This window comes from Anabrus simplex, chromosome 1 (assembly GCF_040414725.1).
Source record: "Anabrus simplex isolate iqAnaSimp1 chromosome 1, ASM4041472v1, whole genome shotgun sequence".
Lineage (NCBI taxonomy): Eukaryota > Metazoa > Arthropoda > Insecta > Orthoptera > Tettigoniidae > Anabrus > Anabrus simplex.
The window spans coordinates 1,090,905,172-1,090,931,971 of record NC_090265.1 but is presented as its reverse complement, the minus strand read 5'-3'; the positions used below and the strand labels follow the sequence as shown (position 1 = coordinate 1,090,931,971).

At 40.7% G+C, this 26,800-nt stretch overlaps 1 protein-coding gene across 2 annotated transcripts in view; it reads right to left on the bottom strand.

Annotated features, from left to right (window-relative positions):
- The window catches only part of LOC136858028 (peroxidase), a 210,835-nt gene that overhangs the window by 106,464 nt on the left and 77,571 nt on the right, over positions 1-26,800 (bottom strand). For both annotated transcript variants that reach the window (XM_067137234.2, XM_067137235.2), the window contains exons 6-8: positions 25,047-25,237; positions 16,571-16,763; positions 15,838-16,035 (exon numbers count right to left, since the gene is read on the bottom strand). In XM_067137234.2, the coding sequence (XP_066993335.2) occupies positions 15,838-16,035; positions 16,571-16,763; positions 25,047-25,237 (582 nt within the window). The remainder of the gene's footprint in view (positions 1-15,837; positions 16,036-16,570; positions 16,764-25,046; positions 25,238-26,800) is intronic.

Here is a 26,800-nt window from a genome sequence, read left to right as displayed (position 1 = left end):
TCTGTACAAGCCTTTGTGTCTCATATGCTAATTCTTTCCTTTATTTTCTTTAATTTTATTAACATAATGTTTGGCGGAAATAAGCACCAAATGCCGTTCGTCGCGGCTAACCGATTTGTATAGCGCTACGGCAAGTAGTGGAGACTTTGCATGTGCTGTGGGGAAGGGTAGTAGGGGTATAATGTTTTTGCCAAGGTCGTGGACACTGAGTTATAATTCACTCGTATGACGCACGCATTCGTCAGTCTGGCAGCCTCTTCAGTGTCTGTTAGTTCCTTAGTGTGTATTAAAATACTAAATAACTTTTAACTGCATGATCATGCCGTACTTCTATTTAATTGTACCGGCTGAGCTAGCCGTGGAGTTAGGGCCGCGCAGCTGCGAGCTCGCACCCGGAAGATAGTCGTATCGAATCCCACTGCCGGCAGCCCTGAAGACGGTTTTCCGTGGTTTCCCATTTTCACACCAGGCAAATGCTGGGGGTGCACCTTAATTAAGGCCACGGCCGCTTCCATCTCATTCCTAGACCATTCCCGTCCCATCGTCGCCATAAGACCTATCTGTGTCGGTGCGACGTAAAGCAAAATAGAATATTTTTTTACAATTGGTTTTACGTCGCAACGACACAGATAGGAATTATGGCTACGATGAGACAGGGAAGGGCTACGCGTGGAAAGGAAACGGCCATGGCCTTAAATAAGGTACAGCCCCAGCATTTGCCTGGTGTGAAAATGGGGAACCACGGAAAACCATCTTCAGGGCTGCCGGCAGTGGGATTCGAAACCACTATCATCCGGGTGCGAGCTCGCAGCTGTGCGGCCCTAACTCCACGGCTAGCTCAGCCGGTACAATTAAATAGAAGTACGGCATGATCATGCAATTAAAAGTTATTTAGTATTTTAATACAAACTAAGGAACTAACAGGCACTGGAAAGGCTGCCAGACTAACGAATGCGTGCGTCATACGGGTGAATTATAACTCAGTGTCCACGACATTGGCAAAAACATTATACCCCTACTACCCTTCCCCACAGCACATGCAAAGTCTCCACTACTTGCCGTAGCGCTATACAAATCGGTTAGCCGCGACGAACGGCATTTGGTGCTTATTTCCTCCAAACATTATGTTAATAAAATTAAAGAAAATAAAGGAAAGAATTAGCAGATAAGACACAAAGGCTTATACAGATAACGTTTCTTTTAAAACTAATTGGCTGTGAGCTTGCATCCGGGAGATCGTGGGTTCGAATCCCACTGTGGGCAGCCCTGAAGATGGTTTTCCGTGGTTTCCCATTTTCACACCACGCAAATGCTGGTGCTGTACCTTAATTAAGGCCACGGCCGCTTCCTTCCAACTCCTAGGCCTTTCCTATCCCATCGTCGCCATAAGTCCTATCTGTGTCGGAGCGACGTAAAGCAATTAGCAAAAAAAAAAAAAAAAAAACAATTCCTAGTTCCAGGTGGCTAAAGTGAATATGTAATGTTTACTCCACAAAGTGGCGAGGGGCGGGGGCGACGTTCCCTTCTCGCCCCACCCCCTAATCGCCGCAACTGTTTGGTAACACGCCAAAGATGCAGAAAAGAAAATTTAATAACGTGTTAATTTATACACGTGTAGACATTCCACGCGATAAAAGAGTTGCTTGTATGAAACAAACACGGTACTGTTCGGTGAAATACTTGTGTAGACGGCATATGTCTGTTTGGAGCTTCGGATGCATTCCGACCTGGCAGTCCAGTTAAAAGTAATGTATGTGTATTCATCGCTGCTGAACACACTAGCCATTGTCGATAAGCAGACAGTAAATATAGTGCAGCTGTACCATACACCAGCCGAGAAGTATGCGGTCGTAAACGATGTTTACTAATGCAAGGGGTGCATTCGACCGGGAACGCTGAGTAACATGCTGCGAGTGTGACTCTGTTTCTTATCTTTTCATATTCTGACGTAACCTGCCCGCTGGCAGTCGTTCCCCTGTTAAAATTAGGTGGTAGACACATCACTTATGCATGCGGGACATTTATAAGTAGAAAGTACGGCGTCCGGGAGCCACCTGGTATATAAAATAAGGGTTTTGTCTGTACATTGCTCAGAATTTGATAAGAATGATATTTCTGTATCGGTCATGTGCACAGTAACCAGGTAATGCACTTTTTACTTTTCCGTAATTTCTGTCTGTCTGTCTGTCTGTCTGTCTGTCTGTCTGTCTGTATGTATGTATGTATGTATGTACACGCATCACTAGAAAACGGACAAACATAATTTAATGAAAATCGGTATGCAAAGTCGGGGAATAAGTCTCTACAATCTAGGCCATAAATAATTTTAGGGGAAGGCCTAACATTTAATTTTCAAATATTTATGTTTTTAGTAGTCCTATCGTCATAAAAATTGGTATGCAAAGTCGGAAAATACATCGCTACAATATAACCTATGAATAATTTTATTCACGCTGAGTGAAATGGTAGTTTAGGGGACGGCCTAAAATTAATTTTTAAATATTTACGTTATTAGTGGTCCTATTTCATTGAAAATTGGTATGCAAATTCGGAGAATGAGCCACTACAATTTAAGCTATAAGTAATTTTATTTACGCTGAGTGAAATGGTAGTTTACGGGAAGGCCTAAATGTAATTCTCAAATATGTATATTATTAGTTGTCGTATCTAGAAATACTACACAACCAAAGTTATAGAGAATTAAATTTCCGACCATTTATGTCTTACATTTTTGTTGTACTGGCTATGATAATACAGATATTCATGACTTTGTATTTTTGTTGCTAAGTCCATATCAACACCGAGCCACGAGAAAATGTGTTAACAGAATTTAATGAAAATCAGTATATAGAGTCGGGGAATAAGAAAATACAGTCTAAGCTATAAACAATTTTACTCATCCTGGATGAAATTGTAGTTTAGGGGAAGGTGCCTAAAATGTAATTTTTAAATACCAATATTATTGGTCCTATCGAAAAGTAATGGAGTCAGTAGCGTAGGCAGGATTGGCCGATGGCGGGGGCTATAGTTACAAAATGATGACAGAATACAACGAAGGTGCTTGTGAGTGTGTGGTGCGCGCATGCAAGACTTGTCATTATAAGGACACTGCTACAAGTGAATTAATGATATTCAGTCTGCAGTACGCTACTAAATATTACATTAAAATACAGAACAAGGACAATACTATCCAGCTCAACAGTTTTACAGTGAATGGTATGTTCAGTTTATAATCTAAAATCCAAATTTCGAGGCTTCTTACAAAATACAGTATGTTCAACAGATCTGTTGGTTCTACAGTTATGTCTCTGAATGTTTATTTAGTTTATTGTCAGTCCCTGTTTATTTTATATTTGTAAAATTTCCATCGGGGGAGGGATTCTAACCCCCTATAACAGGCCCCCTCCCTTAGTCCAGCTCCTCAATCGAGTGCAGTCGAACGAAGTCTGGTGATGCAGGAAATATTAGATTAGGAAATGAAGTCTTAAAGGAAATAAGCTGGGCTGAGTGGCTCAGACGGTTGAGGCGTTGGCCTTCTGACCCCAACTTGGCAGGTTCGATCCTGGCTCAGTCTGGTTGTATTTGAAGGTGCTGAAATACATCAGCCTCGCTTCGGTAGATTGGCCTTCTGACCCCAACTTGGCAGGTTCGATCCTGGCTCAGTCTGGTTGTATTTGAAGGTGCTTAAATACATCAGCCTCGCTTCGGTAGATTTACTGGCACGTAAAAGAATTCCTGCGGGACTGAATTCCGGCGCCTCAACGTCTCCATGAACCGTTAAAATAGTTAGTGGTAAGGTACGGGTGTATTCTGCCCAAAGACAGGTCCGAACCTGTTTACGTACGGTAGGGTGGCTAGTTCCTTTCCGCTCATCCATTCCCTGGGACGTAAAAAATATAAAAACCAACGTGAAATTATTTTTTAAAGGAAATAGACGACTATTGTTACTTGGGTTAAAATAACTGACGATGGCAGAAGTAAGGACATAAAATGCATACTAGCACAAACAAGTGATGCCTTATATAGAAGAGGCGAAAGGAAATTAAGGAGAATTTGGAAAGGGAATCACAATCCAAGGAGAGAAAATCAAAACCCTGAGATTTGTCAGTTATATTGTTATTTTATCTGAAACTGCAGAAAATTTGGAGAAATTGCTGAACGGTATGGATGGAGTCTTGGGTAAGGAGTACAATATGGAAATAACTAAGTCCAAAATAAAAGTAATGAAGTGCAGTCAATAAAGTCAGGAGATGCAGATAATATTAGAATAGGAAATGAAGTCTTAAAGAAGTAAGTTAGATGAATATTATTACTTGTGCAGTAAAATAACTAACGATGGCAGAAGCATAGAGTTAGTAAATGAAACACTAGAGGTAGCATTGGCGCTGCAGTCGCGTGCGAAGTTGAAGGAGCACGCTGTTTGGCAAAAGCTGGATTGTTTGGCACTGTCACTACTGGAGCTTCCCGATAAATTGAAGTATATACTTCTTTGAAGAAAAATGTCAGTCTCCTGTGCAGCTTATGGCTGCGTAGAGAGGTTCACAAAGGGCCATAGCATATAATTTCACAAGTATTTTCCTTGAAATTCATTTCCGTACGTATAAAATAATACATTGCATGACACTCCTTGTCATGTGAATTGGCCTATTTGGGCTAACTTCGCGACTGATTCCCCTGTGGGCGTGAATGAGATTCTTTGGATCTTCCCTTGAAGACTAAAATTAATGTTTTACGAAATATAAGGGATGATATTTTCCTTTCTCTGAATGACTATGTGCTTGATACCGAGCGAGTGGCTACAGGCTTTAGGTCACGTAGCTGTCAGTTTACATTCAGGACATAGTGGGTTTGAACCCCACTGTCGGCAGCCCTGAAGATGGTTTCCATTTCTCACACCAGGCAAATGCTGGAGCTGTACCTTAATCAAGACCACATTCGTTTTCTTCCCACTCCTAGCCCTTTCCTGTCCTATAGTCATCGTAGGAAGTATGTGTGTCGGTGCGACGTAAAGCAAATTGGTACAAAAAAATAAATAAGGAAAGATGTGCATGATAGCCTGGAATTGTGGTCCGCTTTTCACTTTTTGTGTGTATTTATAGTAGGCCTATTAAAAGCTATTGAATATATTTTCTGTATACAGTTTGTTGCTTTCCCTTCATACAATTTGTGTAGCAGTCCCCATTCATAGCTTACCACATTTTACAGTTTAGAGACTAGATGTGCCTCACCGTGTGAACATCTGATTCCTTTACTTTCGTCAATATTATTATTCCTTTAAATGTCACATAGGACTATATACAAGCATAATGTATTATTGACTGAACGAGTTGGCGGTGCGGTTTGGGCCACGCAGCTGTAAGCTTGCTTTCGTGAAACAGTGGGTTCAAACCCCACTGTCGGCAGCCCCGAAGATGGTTTTCCGTGGTTTCCCATTTTCACACCAGGCAAATGCTGGGGCTGTACCTTAATTAAGCCCACGGGCGCTTCCTTCCCTTTCCCAACCCATCATCGCCGTAAGGCCTATCTGTGTCGGTGCGATGTAAATCAAATTGTAAAAAATATTGTAAGTATTTTTTCAATTCTCTTCAATCGTATAATTTACCACTCACCCTTTCCTCTAACGGAAATCATTTTACGAGTTAAATCTTAAAGCAAATCATACATTTCAGGAAAAGCTAAATAAAAACTCCATAATAGGCCGAAACCACAACCGAGCGACATAGTTTCACTTTTAATCACGTTTAGAACACATCAACAACAACAACAACAACAACAACAACAACAACAACAACAACAACAACAACAATAATAATAATAATAATAATAATAATAATAATGGTGGTGGTGATGGTGGTGATAAAAATAATAAAAATGGCTTTACGTCCCACTACATACGTGCACGGTTTTCGGAGACGCTGGGGTGTCATAATTTTTTCCTACGGGAGTTCCTTCATGTGCCGCTAAATCTATCTATTTGCAAGAGGCTGACTTATTTGAGCACCGGACTGAGCCAGGCTCGAACCTGCCAATTTGGGCTCAGAAAGCTAGGGTCTAAACCGGCGATGATAATATTTTGTCTACTTTACCCCAAAATCGCGCTAACTTTTTAGGCCTAAAATCTCGCTCATGCGCTTCGTACAAGAGAGGACATTTTCGGTCGTTGGGCAGAATTATACCAAATTTCTGGTCATTTACACAAAAAATAGCGAAATATACGAGCCCTCCTTCTAAACGTATGTTGTTAACAAGACTTAATATGAACAGTAAATTGATTTTGTGTTAATTAACTGCACCTCTTAAATTACGCATTTAATCCTGTATTCATGCTTTTTGGGCTTTGTTTTTTACTGGAGAGAAGCATCACAAGTATACTGTAGTATCCGAGAATATTTACATGTAAGAATTTTAAACGTTATGCATATCCACACAGTTTTAAAAGGCCCAGATTTACATTGATGAGTACGGTGGAATGAGCTTTTTACCAAACAGCTGCGATATCAACATGTTCCGCTCGCTACACTGTTTCTCTCGTAGACGGTGGCGCCAATGCTACCTCTAGTGTTTCATTTACTAACTCTATGGGCAGAAGTAAGGAGGACATAAAATGGAGACTAGCATGAGCAAGGAAGAGCTTTCTTAAGAAAATAAATTTTCTCATTTCGAACATTGAGAAAGGAATTAGAACGATGTTTCTGAAGACTTTCCTCTGGAGCGTGGCATTGTATGGAAGTGAAACATGGACGATAACTAGTTCAGAAAGAGAATAAAAGCTTTTGAAATGTAGTGTTACAGAAGAATGCTGAAGGTGAGATGGATAGATCGAATCACGAATGAAGAGGTACTGCATCGAATAGGTGAGAGGAGATTGATTTGGCTAAGTTTGACGAGAAGGTGAGATAGAATGATAGGACACATCTTAAGACACCCAGGACTTGATCAGTTGATTTCTGAGGAAAGTGTAGGTGGTAAGAACAGTTAGACCAAGGTGTGAATATGACAAGCAGATTAGAGCAGATGTAGAATGCAGAGTAATTGCGTAGAAAGGAAAAGGTTAGCACAGATAGGCTGACATGGAGTGCTGCATCAAACCAGTCTATGGACTCGTAATTCAAACAACAACAACAACAACAACAACAACAACAACAACAACAACAACAACGAAATAAACAGCGACATCTTTAGAAACAGGAGAAGGTCAATCCTAGGATATGTGTTGTTATAGTATTGATCGGAACATCAAATCTGTTAACTACGCATTTTAATTATATCTTGGGCCATAGTTTAACAATATCAACAGTGAAAAATCGTATGGTAATGAGTAGGTAGGTCTAGCTTGAGGGATTCGACTCCATGTTTTAACCTCACAGGGGTGCCTACCTTAGAGACCCAAGTTCGATGACCAGAAGTATGCAAGCTTTACCTTACAGGTTTTGATTCGACTCCAGGCTTAACCTTACAGGGGTGCTAACCTTATTGTCCAGGCTTAACCTTACAGGGCTGTTAACATTACTGACTAGGCAATTATTATTATTATTATTATTATTATTATTATTATTATTATTATTATTTAATAATTATTATTACTATTATTTATTTCAGGGGCTGCCTGGCCGAAGCGGTAAAAGCGAGCTCGGTTTGCTTGGAAGGATGTGGGTTCGAATCCCCGTCAGGAAGTCGTAAAATTTAAGAAACTAGATTTCCACTTCCGGAGGTGCATATGGCCCTGAGGTTCACTCAGCCTACACCAAAAATGAGTACCAGGTTAATTCCTGGGGGCAAAGGCGGCCGGGCGTAGAGCTAACCATTCTACCCCATCACGTGCCGAGGTTAACAACGGTGGAAGTCTTTACCTTCCACTCCTCCAAGGGCCTTCATGGCCTGTACGGAGGTGACTTTGCTTTTTTTATTATTTATTTCATGCTTGGTGTGTCCTACCAAGTATAGAGTAATTAGACTAATTTTATTGACTATTTGCTTCATGCTCTCTCATTAAAAACAGTTCATTTAATTTGTTGCTGATTTACCAAGAGCTTGGTAACATCGAGGTCATCAGCGTGTGTATTTGTATGTATATAGAATTTATTTGATAACCTATGTTATTGTAGTAACTATAGTAGTGTGTTAGAGTGTACTAGTGTCAGGGAGGGGTGAAAACGTGCCTTAACTTAAAATTTATTATCTCCCAAACCGATAGTCCTAGAAAACTGTTTTTTTAGGTTAAAATTGATCAAAATACTCTTTTAAGAGTTGATATATATATGTATTAACTCTTCCTAACTATATCTTCAAAATTTTTGGAAAAATAACCTTCAACTCTAAATACAGTCTACGATTATACTTTAATTACTTTTAAAGTAAAAAATACCTACGTTGGAGATGAAAACATCCCTTATCGTAAAAATTCATTATCTCTTAAACCGATATTCCTAGAAAACTGCGTTTTGGCGTTGTTTTTCAACTTGATTTTACTGCAATTAGACATAGAATCTAGACCGCTATAAAGTCCAGGATATTTATTTTCCCAACGCCTGGAATCGGAATTCTTGACTTCCATAACTCTGCTATTGGATATAGCAGGTCCACCTAGCAGCGGAATTCGAACATATTTTGAAACGCATAATATTTCCTCACAAGTATTAAATTTATGCTTGATGTTAACGGTAACCATCCCAATCAGTGGCAGTTGAGATCCCTCCGGACCAGAGTTTTTTGTTGCTTTACTGAATTTTCTTATTTAGCTTTATATCAGCTGGTAATATCTACGCATCTGTTCCTGTGTCTATTTTGAAGCTGTCATTTAATAATAAAGTTGCTGACCAAGGAGCCGAGGCCATTTCGTTGACACTACCTACAACCCATCTTTTGAATTATTATCTTAATTCGTGCATTCACGTACTTTTATGTTTACGTGCGAGGGAGACAAAACGACCCTTTTTTTTTTTTTTTGCAAGGTGTACACTGCTCATTTCTGGCTGGGCATTCGCCACGACGATGAGAAGGAGCATTGTCGCACCAAATACACTGCCTATTATTTTTGTTGTCAAACCTAGATGCCGCTGGCTGCCGAATGTTGGGAGGGTCCCTGATACATGATTGGGGTTTCTTTACATAGTTAATATTTGCAATTTCAAATCCTTAGTATCGTCGATACAATTCTTCTGAATTTCGTAAGATCGTAACAGCGGATTCAAGTGTTAATTTTGTCTCCAACTGCAACCCCTATCACTCAACAACTGGTCCCACATGCCTATAATTATGCCCATTAGGATCATCTCACCTTCTAGAGTTACCCCTATCACAATTTTTCGCAAGGGTACTTAAGTCTGTAAAATTTTCCGCCGTTTCTGACACTCCTTGCTTCCGACGCAAGAATTTTATTCTATCAAAAATTAGGTTTTCTCAAAATAGTCTTAAAATGATTTCAGAACCTGATCAGAATCGTGTACTTTGTCATCGGGAACCGCTAGGGAAACTAGACTGTCCTCCCCTTTTGCCCCATGCAATAGATCAGCATATCGGTATGTTATTTTCCTGGCATCTCATCTAGTTTACGGACTGAACAGTATTCTTGGAATCGTCGTTTCCAATCAGGTCAGTCATGCGGTTTAAATGAGAATGCATCAGGGGTACGTATGTTTAGCTTAACATTGAAATCTCGTACGGTAGTTTGTGTTGTTTGAGATATGATTGCATCGAGAAATGTTAAATAATGTTATATAATGTATGTGTGACACAGTTGTTGGCTGAAGATACAATGAAGGTTTAGAAAATTCATATCGATCGATCATACTATCGATTCAATTCATATTTCATTTCCATTCAGTTGGCAGTATTACCGGAACCGGGAGAGCTCCTTCCTCACTCCTCAACCCCGTAACACCGGCTATCACTGAAAGTTGCGCGTACAATATGTATGGCATCAATGGGATAATATTACAATAATAATAATAAAACATATAATAGAGTTACAACACGTATATTCACAACAAGAATAACTGATAACCCAAATAACACTAATAATCCAGCTAACGGTCTAACCGCCATAGAATATCTATAACACTGCAAAAGGTTAGAAACATAAACGCCAATTGAGCATCGAAATGATGCCAGTCTCACAATAAATATTACAGGAGGTAGGTAGTCTATGGTGCTGACTAACCTATTGTCGAGAATTTACAACGTTACAGGGGCTAGAAAACCCACGATGTTGACTAACCTTTCGTTGAGGGTGCATAATATTATGGAAGCTAGAAAACCTATGATGTTGACTAATCTATTGAAGAGAATGTATAATATTACAGGGGCTAGACAACCTACGGTGTTGCCTTGTGTATTAATGAGAATGTATAAAATTACAGGGGGCTAGACAGTCTATAGTTCCGTTTTTATGAGTTTCGACTTGACAGTTAGCCGGAAGTCAGACGGTGGTGCCAAATTGCTACGAATACAAACAGCTGATTTACGATACACAACACGAACAGAAATGTAAATACTGGAATATAAGTCCATAATCAGTTATCCTTTGTAGCAACATACATGATTCACATTTAGGATAAGGATACAAGATAAAAATATGCCAATGCTCGAACAGATACGTGAGAAAATTAAATTAAATTTCTACTCACCATATAGAAGATCTCGCGTTGCTGTTAGATTCATTTTCCCGCAACAAAGGAAATAACCCTACAAAGCGAATATACCACTCATTTCTGAGTCGCTATCGGCATTGTCATCGTCTGTTAAGGTTTCACTCTCGCTTGACCCTAAAGAGATAATAAAGTCTTCACCATAATCGTCTGTGAGACTTTCTTTCTCCCAAGCTTTAATCATCTCGGATTTCGTGTGTCTCACATCGTTGCACCAGACCTCCACACTTATACGGCTTCGAAAATAAGTCTTTCAGTTTCCGAAACTGTGAAGCGTCGGTTATTCTTAGCTACATAATCCTTCACTTGGGCCCAAATCAGTCCTATGGCGTTAAAATGGCAATGGTATAGTAGAATGTGAACTACTTTATGCCCGTTCCTTCTGGCTATTTCATCCACCACATAAACTGGGCACTGGGGCTTGTTTTGTTTCAAGAGATGCATAAGATCCCCCTTCCCCATGTCATCGCGAGCCGAATTATTGTGCTCCTTCAACCACTTAATCAACTCATTCTTTCTAGCCGCCATTGTTGGTGCTTTGTCAAGAATGACTCCCTAACATTACAAACAATTTTCCGGGCCTGGCTCCTTAGTGGAGTACCGCGTCCGAAGGGCTTTCTTCTCTCGGGAGCTTTATCCTTAGACGTCGGCGTCGACATGACAGAATATCAAATTCACACACGGGCCTAAAATTAACCTACTATATAACTACCGAACGAAATATTAAACTAAGCTACTATATAAACTAGATCACCTGTTACACACTATTCATTTCAATATAACGCGCTATACTATTAAAAATATTAAACAATACATTTATACAATCCATACTACGAAATATAAACGAACAACAACCTAGCACAAAGACCGCGAAAAGAACTGAGCACAATACAACACTGCTAACCGGAACTCGAATCTAGAATGTAACGCACTCTATCGGAGTGATCGGCTGCCTATGATTGGCTGTTGATTAATTCACTTACCCTCCGCCAAAAGGCGGAGTGATCGGCTGCCTATGATTGGCTGTTGATTAATTTACTTACCTTCCGCCAAAAGGCAGCGCTCAAACGTCAAGTCGAAACTCATAATAACTGAACTATAGTATGCTGATTGTCGAGAATGTACAACATTACAGGTGCTAGACAACCTACGATGCTAACTGACCTATTGTCGAGAATATATACAGAATAGAAGGGAACTGATTCACCAAATTAACACAAGTAATAGATCTTGGGGAGAGGATCTCAATGTCACACGTTTCAGATCCGTAGTTTGCACCATTCTAGAGGGAAGTCGTGCTTTGTGAATTGCAAGAAATGCAACGCAGTGGTTAGCGGTAGCTACTGTAGAGGCTTCCGGGTACGTGCGCAAATGTTTAAACCAGTTTCTGCCTGCTGTTGTATATCTTCAAGGTGGAGCGTCCACAGCCAACAAAAACAATAATATGTTTCCCTTCTTTCTAGAGGAACGACTAGCACCAATGCATTGACCGAGTTTTGTGACAGTACAGTACTTCACGCTTTAAACTTAACAAACGTAATGGACATTCGGTAACTATTCGACAATATGACATTAAGTGTCACTTGGCCTATTCCAATAATGATAAATTCTGCCCTTTATTTGTACCCTGAAGGTGGAAATGGGAAACTACTGAAATCTTCAAGACGGCCGGCAGCGGGGTTCAAACATTCACCATCCGATTGCAGCAAACTCGCCGGAATAGCATGCCGCTGACCACTGCGCATTGCTGCTCGGATTGGCCAACCACTTAATAAATAATATCATCATTAGAACACCACTGACCGTCTGTATAGCAGAATAGCTTGCGTACTACCCTTCCGTCTTTGAGACCCCGGGTTCGATTTCCGTCCGGACCAGTGATTATTACATTAATAAGTGTATTCCTATGGCTGGGGGACTGGGTATTTCTGTCGTCTTCAACACGTGTATGCAGCACAAAACAAGATATGACAATCACCACTACCAACGCATTAACATGCAGCATTTATCCTCTTAACGGTTGGCGTCAAGAAGGGCACCCGGCCGTAAAACTATACCATATGTTCCCCAGCCCCTGACCCCGCGGAAAAACTGGTTGCAGGGGGGTGTAATAGAAACAATCTCTGTGGCGTTGCTGTTCACTTCTCCCGAAGGCAGTTCGGGTTTGACTTCCGGCCAATGTATGTGGGATTTACGAAAGAAAATGGTACATCCTAGGGTCGAATTAAGAAAATGGCTTATGATCACAGAATTGAATGTCAAGTAAAACTCTAAGCGTAGTTTACCTTTTGAACAGAAAAAATGAGAACACAACGGCAAAGCGTTTGTGTACCTACTAGAGTGTGATACACTCGATCAAGTTAGTCGTGGGAAATGGTTCACATTGTTATAGCAGATGTCTGAAATGTCAACCAATGACGGTAACACACGCTTGGTACCTTCGGAGAAAATTCTCTTGAACCCACCACAGTATCTTGTGGTTTTGACTGATGTCATGAACAGCTTCCAAGACCCGTTCTGGGAGCTTTTGCACGGTTTCCACTTCTATTTGATATAACTTAGATTCCATGTACCCTCATAAGATATAATCTAAATGGTTTAGATCGGGGTTTCTTGCCGGCCAGCAGAGAGGGCACAAACGCCCAATCGATCGCTGCAGATAAGTGGCGTCCAGGTGGCGGAGCACTGCACTGGCAATGTGTGGGGTTGATCCAACATGTTGGAACCACATGTGCTGTCAGATATGGAGCAGAACATCCTCTGATAGTAGTGGTAGAGTGCTTTACAAAAACTGCAGATAAGCTACGCCAGTCAGTCTATGAGGCAATATCACATATCCCATGGTAATACCTCCCCAACATTAACGCGAAACGGAACCTGGTGGTAGGAACGTCTCATAGCATTGGAATTTTTCTCCAACCTCACATGCGTGTTGTGAAAATTGAATGTGTCACTTGCGTAAACGAGGCCTCGTCTGTGAACAAAATACGTGGGTTGGAACTTTAATAGTGGACGCGAAACGAAGTGGGATTAATTATTGTCACTTCTATCACAAGTTACTGTATGGCTAAGCTACCTCACTGTAAATCGAATCGCCCACCCACTGAAAAGCGACTATACTATGGCGAAAAGAAGCCAGTCTTCTGTTGTGAGAGTTACCGCTCTAAACCGTTGCGTATTGTGTATTGACCATGTTATAATAATAATCGTATGGCCTCAGCTACCGTGTGCAGACATTTCAATTTGACGCCATCTGGCTGTCTGCTCGTCAATTTCGACGTTCCGTTTTACTCTAGGCCCCCACTAGATGGCAGACCGAGTAAACCGAAACTCTCTTGGGCGTCTATGGCTGAGATTTAATGAATTTTGTCGGGTAAACACCAAATGTGTCACCAGAGATCTTTTACATGCCGACATTGTACGACATGGAGTGTCGAATGGACTTTTTTCCGCCCTTCAAAAATCCGACTACCTCTGCCGGGTTTGAACCCGCTATCTTGGGATCCGGAGGCCGACACTCTACCGCTGATCCACAGAGGCAGCTATTGACCATGTTTAGGACACAGGAACAGCAATGTCGGCTGTCAATGTTCCTATGGCAGCACAGCAACACAATGTCATGAAGGTCTTCGTGAAGTATGTGGTAACGCGCGATGGACATAGCGCGGCCGGATCACTCTAGTGTCAGTAAAGAGGAGTCCGACTCGTTGGCTGAATGGTCAGCGTACTGGCCTTCGGTTCAGAGGGTCCCGGGTTCGATTCCCGGCCGGGTCGGGGATTTTAACCTTCATTGGTTAATTCCTATGGCCCGGGGGCTGGGTGTTTGTGCTGTCCCCAACATCCCTGCAACTCACACACCACACATAACACTATCCTCCACCACAATAACACGCAATTACCTTCACATGGCAGATGCCGCCCACCCTCATCGGAGGGTCTGCCGTACAAGGGCTGCACTCGGCTAGAAATAGCCACACGAAATTATTATTAGTAAAGAGGAAGTGCAGGCTCTTGCCACGCTAGTAGACACAGATCGACGTCAGACGATTCGTGAATTAAGTCACGCATAGCTGTGCTATGCATGTTCTGAAGAAGATCCTTACAATACGGAAAACAACTGCAAATCGGTAGGTTCCCCATGAGTTAACGAAAGCACAGTAAAAAATGAAATGTCGTATGGCTTTTAGTGCCGGGATATCCCAGGACGGGTTCGGCTCGCCAGTTGCAGGTCTTTCTATTTGACTCCCGTAGGCGACCTGCGCGTCGTGATGAGGATGAAATGATGATGAAGACAACACAGACACCCAGCCCCCGTGCCATTGGAATTAACCAATTAAGGTTAAAATTCCCGACCCGGCTGGGAATCGAACCCGGGATCCTCTGAACCGAAGGCCAGGACGCTGACCGTTCAGCCAACGAGTCGGACGAAAGCACAGTGATGGTTACTGTCTTGCAGCGCTATGGTTGTGAAGAAGATGATTTTTTACGCCACATTATTGCGCTTTATGAAAAATGAACTAGATCGTACGAGCCGAACTTAAGCATCAATCCAACGACTGGCGTCATTACGCCTCAACGGGCAAAACAAAAATTCGTCAGACTCTTACGAACTTGATGTTATGGTGATAATTTTCTACGACTGCGATCGTGTGTGTCATCCTCACACATGGCGTGCCGCAAGGACAGACTGTTAAGGCACAATATTTCTGCCAGCGTTGGGAAGAAAGCAGCAACGCTTCCTGTAGAACGCTACTATTGTGTTCAGGATAATGCGCGGGCACATGTGGCACACCCTGTAGTCGATTTGTATGGTCCCTGGGGTCGGGGAGTACTTTTCCATCTATCATATTCATTGGATTTAAGCACCTGTGATTATGACTTCATCCCAAAGATGAAGACACCTCTTCATGACATTCGTTGCCGGACTGTTCCCGAGGTTCTGCAGGCAGTAGATCACTCCAACAGAGACATCGATAGAACAGGCGCTGCTATTATCGTCTGGCGTTGCGAGCAATCATTTACTTTGCTGCTTTCATTGTGATATTATTGCGTAACAGTGCAAGCTAAAGACCTGAAACTTGGGACATCGTGATCCTTTTCCCAAGCTCTATTACTTGTGTTCATTTCGTGCACCAGTTACCTCTCATCCTGTAGAATTACAGGGTCTAGAAAACCTATGATATTGACTGACCTAAGTAGATGGGCACCATCTCGTTGTAAGTGATGTGTTGTATTATCGCTATTACAATACGACGAGCTTCTTGATACAGTCGCTCATCATCCCATCTCGGGTTCAGCTGCTGCAGTTTTCTTGCTATATCGTTGTGTAATCGAAGCAACACTGTCTGGAGAATTGTAAGTTGTGGATTCTGATTCACTCTACCATCACCTAAATAAATAAATAAATAAATAAATAAATAAATAAATAAATAAATAAATAAATAAATAAATAAATAAATAAATAAATCATAATTTTATAACTGAGACCTAGTTTAAAACAAAACCCTAATTTTAGAGGAAAGCAAACTGTCCTATAGTTGAAATTAAAAACAAATTTCTGTTAATTTCAAATTTTATAATAATCATATTGATTTGGCAAAAAATAATTGAATTATTTTAAAACTTTTATTTTACACTTAAAATAATGTACATATAGACAATTCTATATGTGACCTCTACAAAATGATCCAGAGACTTTGTCAATCAATCAATCAATCAATCAATCAATCAATCAATCAATCAATCAATCAATCAATCAATCAATCAATCAATCAATCAATCAATCAATCAATCAATCAATCAATCAATCAATCAATCAATCAATCAATCAATCAATCAATCAATCAATCTCATTTTTCAACAGGACTGAATTCTCTACTCTGCTACAACTTTGTTGTACAGAGGGTTTCGGTCTTTGCACTCACCTGCTATATAACAAGCCTCGTTGTTGGGCACGTCGCAGTCTTCGTACGAGTCGTTAGATCGCGGCAGCATTTCCCTATTCCTACTCCTACTGACAGTGAGTCTGCCACCTCTTAACTCCCGCAGGCTGCGCGCCTGTGATTCGGACAGTCCGTACACCAGCGACCCGTCCAGGTATGCAGAAGGATTATTAATCTGAAACATGCGCACATAATAATAACCTGTTACAGAAAAGTATTTACACAAATTGCGGAATAAACCTTTTTTTTTGCTACTTATTTAACGTCGCAATAACACGTGGAAGGTTTTCAGCGACGGAGGGATGGGAAAGGGTTAGGATTAGGAAGGTGGTGGCCGTGGCCTAAATTAAGGTTTACCTGGTGTGAACACGGGAAACCATGGAAAAGCATCTTCAGGACTACCGACGGTGGGATTCGAACGCACTATATCCCGAATGTAGGCTCACAGCTGTGCGACCGTAACTGCACGGTGAACTCGCTCGGTGAAATAAACCTAATATACAATTCCGTACGTAATACAAAACTGAACTTGTTCGGCTAGTCCAAGGACTTTGAGAAGCGGCTCATTCTTCAGATCATTCCAGGACATAGGTGAAAATGCAATTAATTATTCCTTTAACTTTCATGTTTCTGTGATAACCATTAAAAAGGATTTCCATGGTGCAAGCCGTAAGTGAAAAATCTTAGTTTCAATATCAATTCAAACATATTATTTTGTAAGAACTCAAGTAGTGGGTTGTATGCACTGAGTCAAAACTTCTAATTTTCTATTCAGCCGTTGGGTGGAGGCCTTGAGACGTTCGAGTAGGAGGGAAAATCACGCGATCACCTGATGGTTGGTATGTTCGAAACAGATTGGGTAGATTTCAAGGCCAGACTTTTGCAGGAAAAGTCGATGTCTGTCTACGCTCGCTTTCACTCATGGGTACATTAAGGGGTGTAGACCATATCCTGGTCAGCGAGATTGAAACTAGAAGTTCCACAGTACTACCAACACAAATGCAGTAAAAATACTATCAGGAAATAGCACTCAAGGCCTCAATAGGTCGGCGGGCTAAAATCCCCCATTGGTAGCGGGCCCTCCCAGCACCGTTGAAAATTCTGGCTGACTACTCATGGGCAATATGGATTAGATTCCCTTAGGGAAACTGAATTATTTGTCCCGAATGAGTAAGTTTATAATACCAATATAATTGGTCCGTTATTGGACATTAGAAATTTTTAGCTAGCGTTTCGCCCCAATGTGCTAATTTGGGCTCTTCAATTGGTAAATAGCACACCTACCTGGACGAATGGCTAGTGCAGAGGTGCTCAGCTGGGCGCCCGTTGAGGCTAGCCCAGTGCGACCGGGCTGGCGTGACGTAAATGCGGGTAGCTTACGTAACAAGCATACGTCACAGTGAAGCGAGAGAGCGAACACACTTTGCAGGAAAGGGAGGGAGCATTGACGTTCGATTGTGATTACGAAGGTCTCCTCCGTTACTCAACGAAGTGCTGACTGGGATACATTATTTAAAATAAAACTCTATAATCGCAACAAACAAAAAAGAACTGACCTTTGCAAGATATTCCAGTTTGATTTACGCTGCGCTCGATATAAACAGTCAGTTTTATTTTATTTATTCGAAGAAAACTGACACGTTATAATTTTCGATTTGTAATCTGCAAAGGTACAAGGTTTAAGCGTACAAGCTTCGATTTACAATTCCTTGGATTGGAATGACAGTATTTTTATTTTAAAATGGCTTTTATTTATAAAAGGTAATATAATTACATAATGAACAATGATTTTGCACAGTGAATGAGACTTTCAGCTCGGGTAAGTTTCTGGGCAGAATTATAGAGACGATATCGGAACGAGTGACAACGCTTGTCGTAAAGCAACTGGAGAAATCTCTCCAGTTCAACAACGCTGAACTTGTAGCGAATCTAAAGAATAAACCTGAGTGTCGGGATAAGGAAATCCAGGCACTTAGGAAAGAATTCGAAGCTAGAAGTGACTCTCTCGAACAATATAGTAGAAGTAATATTAGAATTTTTGGAGTGCAGGAGAGCTCACAAGAAAATACTGACGAACTTGCCGCAAACGACTTCAGAGATATAGGCGTGAATATAAATATCAATGATATTTGTAGAAGTCACCATGTTGCGCCTAAGTCAGTAGGGTAAACCCGGCCTATCATTGTCAAGTTTACTTCCTATCGTATACGACAGGAAGTATTCCTTAACAAAAGGAGACTAAAGTGCACTCAGGTTACTATCCGCGAAGATCTTACATCCACTGGACTCTCCATAACGAGGGCCGCCGTTTACCGTTTCCGTGTAAGCAACTGTTGGACTGCAGACGGTGATATCAACATTAAGGAACCCGATGGGGGCAAAATGCGCATTAACCACCTGTGTGACTTACCGAAGGATAGAGATAGCAACTACACTGTTCTGATCTTATTTACAACATTTCATTTTATTTGAATACCACTTTAGTATAGTTTAATTAGATTAGACCACTGTAGTTAGATTATTCATTCACTTAATTATTAATTTTTCATAAGGTGGCTGCAAGAACTAATGGGTTACTCTCTTCTGACAGTAACGGACATTCCTTCCCAGCCACAAGCCCTTTCAAGGCCTCACTCACCCTTCCACTCTCCACAAACAGAGGACCTTGTGACAACTGTCCACTGACCTCTCCTGGAATTAACCCCCCTTCCTTCTCTCTCAACTAGAGACCTGCTCCTAGCTGAAATTTCCTCTTTCCTTAAAGGTCTCCATATAGCTCATCTAAATGTACATTCATTGTCTGATCATTTCCACGAACTTGAAGAACTTTTCCCGGACGTATTTGAAGTTTGCCTTCTCACTGAAACCTGGCTTCATGACCTGGGCCCTGTTTCATAAAACATCTTTCACTAATATTATTAGTAAAAAACCCAATAATATTAACTAATAATATTAGTATTATGTTTCATAGGGTTATTAGCTAATAATATTAGTAATTAGTTTATGAGTCAAAATTATTAGTAGATATTCCTAATAATAATATTATTAATATATATTAGTATAATATAATATTAGTAAATTGTTTCATGGACAGGGTCAGAAAATAACAAGAGTTGAACAAGGGAGGTCGGAAGGGTAGATGAAAATGAGCCTGGCACAAGCAATGGCAGGACTCATCTCAGTGTCCCGTGTTCGCCAACCCACGCTCCCAAGTTGAGAGTCCTGGGACCCCTTTTAGTCGCCTCTTACGACAGGCAGGGGATACCGAGGCTGTTATTCTACCGCCCCCACCAACAGGGGGTAGTAAACAAAGATTTTTGTAGTCCATTTGAACAGAGATTTTTAAGAGTATATGAAATAAAAAAGTAAAAGGAACAAGGAGGGTTATAGTGTGCAAAAGGCTGCGAATAGTTGATGCTTTAACTCAATCATTTTCCACAAAAAAAATTCTTCTCTCACATTATTTTTACTTCTTTTATCCATTTTCATATGTATCAAAGTCACAACAGTGAAAATATCAAGTGAGCCTTTTGAACATGTGGATTAATAGTCGGTTGTAGTCAAGCATTAGCCTACTGCTAGGAACAAACCCAAACCAAGAATATATGCAACAGACTGATTTTAACCTCCATTTGTATCAGTTGACTAATGAACTAATATTAGACTATTAGTGAAGATATTTTATTAGTCATGTGTAAGTGTTTATGAAACAGAATTTGGTTAACTAATAATTATTTTTATGAGTTCTAATATTATTAGGTAATATTATTAGTTAGTTTTATGAAACAAGGCCCTGATGACATCGAAGAATTTCAACACACCCGGCTACTGTTTACTCCGGAACGACAGAGCAGGAAAGAGGGGAGGAGGTGTGGCAGCGATAGTCAAAACCATTTTAAAGCCGAGGATAATTGCATGTTCAGATAGAGAGTGCAATAGACGGCCCGAGTTCCTGCTTTTGGAAGTAATCGTAGCCCATCAGAAATTTGCCGTCTATGTGGTATACAAGCCACCTGCCTTTGGACACTTGGAGGACGTAGAGAACGCATTGTTACGCGTGCTTCTGCAATGCGAACATGTCATTGTCATTTGTGACTTTAACACAGACATCGGAAGCAACAATGCCGAATGTCGGCAGCTTATAAACATGTCTACGTTTTGCGATATGAGCATTTTACACACTCCCCACTCCCCACACACCACACCCCCACGTCACACACGACAATTGACTTAATGATTGTCAAGAATACGGACAATAATAATAATAATAATAATAATAATAATAATAATAATAATAATAATAATAATAATAATAATAATAATGTTATTTGTTTTAGGTCCCACTAACTACTCTTTTACGGTTTTCGGAGACGCCGAGGTGCCGGAATTTAGTCCCGCAGGAGTTCTTTTACGTGCCAGTAAATCTACCGACACGAGGTTGACGTATTTGAGCAGCTTCAAATACCACCGGACTGAGCCAGGATCGAACCTGCCAAGTTGGGGCCAGAAGGCCAGCGCCTTAACCGTCTGAGCCACTCAGCCCGGCAGAATACGGACAGAGTACTACAACACGGACAGACATCTGCACCAGGAATTTCAGCTCATGACCTAATATACATGTCTTACTCCTTAAAGACTCGAAAGACAAAACCAAGGACTATTACATTCAGAGGTCTCTCTAAAATTGACTAGAGTATGTTTACTAAAGACGCACTAGATGTTCCATGGCACCATATACTGACAGTTGACCACACTGACATTAAAGTAAACATATTTAAGAAATATCTGACAGCGCTCTATGATCGACACGCCCCGCTGAAAACAGTACGGGTGAAACGAACCCCAGCACCGTGGTTAAACGCATTGTTTAAACAGTTTGGAAAGTAGAATGTCTATGTCAACTGAGTCAAAAGCTATAGAGAAGTCAAGAAGAACTGGGATGGTAACTTGCCTTTTGTTCAAGAATCGAGGAGTTAATGGCAAGACGAGATGCCGCACACAGAAAGTTTAAGCGACAACCGACACAATACAATTTTGACTCATTTAAACGGCTACAAAATAAAACATCGCAGGCAGTACGCAACGCTAGAATCAGACATGCACATGCCCTATTTAAACAAAAAATACTAGACCTGCTACGGCTTGGAAAGAACTAAGACACGTGGGAATAGGTAAACGAAGAGACGATCATCCTACTGACATGCCCTTGGACACCCTCAATACATATTTTACCACTTCCGAACATACCATTGACAGGGAAAGGGAACATAGAACACCATACAGCAATTACAACTCTCCTGCACCTGACAGAGAAAATTTCTACTTTTCACATGTGACACCCTCGCAAGTTAAACAAGCCATATTTCGAATAAAATCAAAGTCCAAAGGGGTAGACAACATAGAAACAGAACTTATTAAGACGATAACTGACATAATTTTACCTACTAAAACTCATATATTTAATCATTCTCTAATGACTGGCGCGTATCCTTCCTTATGGAAAGCTGCCGTTGTCGTCCCGCTCGCTAAAAAATCACCGCCTGAAGACGTAACCGACTATAGACATGTAAGCATATTATCGGTCCTTTCAAAAGCCCTAGAATACATTGTACACCAACAAGTCTCCAACTACTTGCAAACACACGATATTCTTGACGAACGCCAGTCTGGTTTTCGACATAAACACAGCACTAGTACTGCACTACTTAAGGTTACAGACGACATTCGCAATGCGATGGACAAAAGACAAGTTACCATCCTAGCTCTTCTTGACTTCTCTAAAGCTTTTGACTCAGTTGACAGACATACTACTTTCCTAACTATTTAAATCCTGGATAAGCAGTCTTCAGTGGAAGAATTCATACCTCCGCGGTCGTCTGCAGTGTGTAAAAAATAACAATAATGATTATTCATCCTGGCGATCCGTTGAGGTTGGTGTTCCACAGGGGTCCATCTTAGGACAGCTTCTATTTTCTGTCTATATCAACGATATTACGTCGTCTGTAAACAGCTGCAGACACCACATGTACGCTGACGATGTACAATTAGACTTGCACTGTGAACCGGAAAGACTAACCGAAGAAATTAAACATTTCAATAGAGACTTACAAGAAATCTGTAACTGGACTGATACCTATGGACTTTGATAAAATAACGTAAAATCTCAAACTATAATAATTTCACATCCTCGGCTTTGGTCAAAAACCATAAGCAACTTCACTTTACCAAAACTCTACCTACAAAATTCATTCAAGTTTAAAAACTTCATGTTTATTCCGTATTGAACTGAGAATCTAATGGAAACAAGAGAGGTCCACCTATTCAATACCATACAATGTTATAAGAAAAATTATAACATTCTATTATACTCGGTACCGGTTTCGATGCTGGTGTGCATCATCATCAGCCAAAAATAAGAAAAATATACATAGACAAAGTTACAATAAACAATGCATAAAGTACATACAAATTTTACAAAACTGGCAAGACCTAATTAAAAACGGGATCCATAAACATTAACCTATGACCTAAACTTAAAAATAGCACCAACTGTCTTAAAAGTCCTCTGAATCTAAAAACATTCACCCATTGATTGAAGTGAATCTGTCGAAGATATCGGTGTTATGACAGACGGACATCTTTCTTGGAAGCGGCAGGTTACCTGTATCTCCAGAAGGGTATTTGCAATACTTAACTCACTTAGAAGATTCCGCAACATATTTTTTCCAGTATTAAAAGAACGTCTCATTTGCACTCTGGTATTACCTCATTTCGACTACTGTGACGCCGTGTACAACGACCTGACTGTTGCTCTTAACGACAAACTACAACGCGTGCAAAACGCCTGTGTTCGCTATAAATGTGACTTACGCCTGTGTTCGCTATAAATGTGACTTACGTTACTATGACCATGTTACACCTGCCTACGATGAAGTCGGTTGGCTGAAACTCAAACAGCGCCGTAATCTTCATGCTTTATGCCTTCTTCATCGAATACTCTCCTCATGCTCACCTCCCTACTTCTACAGTCAATTTCACCACCTCTCATCCAATCTCAATTTCGTAACACTGTCAAAATTTGATACACTCGTATCTATTCCACCTCACCGCACCACACGATACACAAACTCATTTGTTATTTCTTCGGCACGACAGTGGAAGACACTACCCGTCTCTGTCAGAGGAGCCTCACCTGCTAGTTTTAGGCAACTTTGTCACCGGTACCTAGTAAGTAATAGATGAAGTCCTAAACTATTATTCGAATGCTATGGGAATATTGTAGATTTAGCCTTCCTCAAACTATAGAATTTATATAATCACACTGTTATTATTAAGGTTAATAGAAATTAGCTAATCATGTCATAATTGTGTAAACAATCTTCATCATCATCATTTTCCTATTTCCCCCCTATTTTTATTATTTCTCTTTATCATAATATGTATTGTTTAGTAACTGCAAGATGTTTCAATTGTAGGTTTATTTATTTTAATTTTGCACCTGTAAATACTGTATTTTCTGGTTAGATGGAAGAAAGGGCCTAATGGCGTTAATATTGCCAGACAAAACAAACCCATTGTATTGTATTGCATTGTATTGTATTCTAGACTATTTGAAGCTACCGGCCACTGCCTGGCAGTATGTAGGTTATTTGAAGCTCCCGGAAGTGCTATTGCACTATGAGAGACTTCGTCTCTTTTGCAAAAGTTGAAGCTTGCCAGGCAATCGGATGATATGGATATAGATTCCCTTAGGGACCTGCATTGTTTGTCCTGAATTAATGTTCAGGATCATGGAGGTGAAGGGGAAGAAGAAGAAGAAGTTATTATTATTATTATTATTATTATTATTATTATTATTATTATTATTATTATTATTATTATTATTATTATTATTTTCTCAATTCATACCTGGGAGTATAAATAGAGCTTAGAGTTAGAAGAGTGACAAAATTAGAATTGTATAAAACAGTGACAGTTCTGTTCCTATTCTATTGCTGTGAAACCTAGGTCCTCACAAAAAGACAGAAACATCTAAGAATGAAGGTTTACAGCAGACTAGATGGGCTTAGAAGGTATTAGGGCCGAGTTAAACATAGAATATCTTAACATCAGATTAGAGAATTACGTAACGAAATTGAAAGAACATGCGTATAGAACGCCCGAACAAAGAATACCACACCAAGTAACAACATTTAAAACAAACTGTAGTCTAGAAGAAATTTAGGGAATTGCAGGAAGTGATGGGCAGAACAATGGCTCAAAAACCTTTTGAAGACGGAAGAGGCAAGTTTCGCCAGAGCCGTGGAATTGAAGGAGAGGAATAAGGAAACAACAAATGCCACCACCTCTTTTTCCACCTAATATGTAAAAGATACAATGACAAGGTAAGATGCACTGAAACTTCAACAAGGTAGCATTAGGGTTCTTGGTTTGACTTAATAAATAAACAGTGACTTACGTTCTCTGAAGCACTGAGTCTACAGTTGAGCGCGAACGTAGAGTTGCCTCGTCCGAAGCCCATACAACGCTTGTTGTATGGACCATATTTGTAGTCATCAGGCGGGACATCCACTACATAGCAAGCTCTGCTAACATCTTCTGGGGCGAGGTACTGCCCATTCTGCTGACAGCACATACAGCCAAAACCACCTGCACCAAGGAAACCCAACAAAACATGCTTACACATCAGCCATGATCTTTCAGGTTTAGATAATACGGAGTAACTATTTTTCCTAGCTTTCCTCTACAGTGAACTCTGGGAGCTACCGTACCTCACTGAGCAACCTTCCCTACCTCACTGTATCGTGAGTGGATATTAAGAGTGCATATAAATTAATATTGCGAGTGGAATTATACACTGGTTTGTTAAAGCATTCTGAGATGTGACAGCATTTACTATTAATTAAACTGAATCTTGCTTTTATACACGAGGACTCTCAGACTTCAGCAAACGAAATCATGACCCATTTTATACTTCTCTAAATTACAGAGCAAAATTTATCCTGGAGGATAGATTATGTGCTTTGAATTTGTTCTCGGCAGAATTAAGGTCAGTCCCATTCAAAACATACACGCAATACGGCAGGTATACTAGAGGGACGGCAAGGAAGCGGTGAAGTTGTGGAAGACAGGTCGGCTAATGTTTTAGGGAAAAGGACATTGAGAGCCAAGAGGTCTAGTCAGGGGGTGGTTCAGAAGAGGTATCGGTGAGGAATCTGTGTGAGTTACTGCAGATAGAACAACAGAGGGAACGGGGGAGAGTTACAGAAGATAGGGAGGTAAGAGCAAAAGGAATTGTAGGAAAGGGAAACGTATAATAGGTGACAGGAAGAGGAAGGTGGAACGGAGTCATGAGACGGAGAAAAGGGGGAAAGAAGGTAGGTTCTTCAGCCGTCAGGGAAGATGAGGTAGATCAAGAGGGGAGACGATCTAATGAGATGGGAGGGGTTGAGGCTATGGAGAACTCCACTGTTAGACACCTGGAGAAAGTGTACGGAGGAAATAGGATCAGATTAGAGTGTTATCCAGGAATAATATTAAGATAGATGTCGAGGAAAGTAGAAGTGCAGGTGGAGGGTACGGAAATGGTGGTAGTTTTTCATATTGGTACCAACAACGTAAGGCAAACAAAATAGGTACCAAATTTCGAATTCCAGAGAACAAACTGGAGAAATATTCCTTTATAGCAAGAGGAATTGGGGATTGGAATAATTTGCCAAGGGAGATGGTCGATACATTTCTAACTTTGAAATAATTTCTAGGTAAAGAACTGAAAGGGAATCTGTCATATGTGTGACAGCCCTAAATGCAGATTAGTGGTGTTTGATTAAATGCGCAGCACATTGTAACATAACTCGTTTACCTTGTGCCACCGGCTGTTCCATTTGTGTCTATTTGATAAATCGTCAACTCCACCCTCTAGTTCCGTAAACATTCTACGGAAACTTACGCTGGACCTTGCCTGTTCTACGTCTGCTTGCTTCGCTACCTTCACTGCACATCGCTCACAATCAATTGTGTACGGTCTGCCTGCTGTCGCAGCAATTGTGACGTCACTTCGTCAAATGTCTGACTCTACTTACCCCGCCTAGTTCTCGAACCATCTTGTCTTCTCTATGCCCTGCCTTGGCTTGTATAAATACGGAGCTAGTTGGACTGTAAACCATACATACGAGGTGCTACCCAGTGGTAATATGTGCTACGTGATGGCAT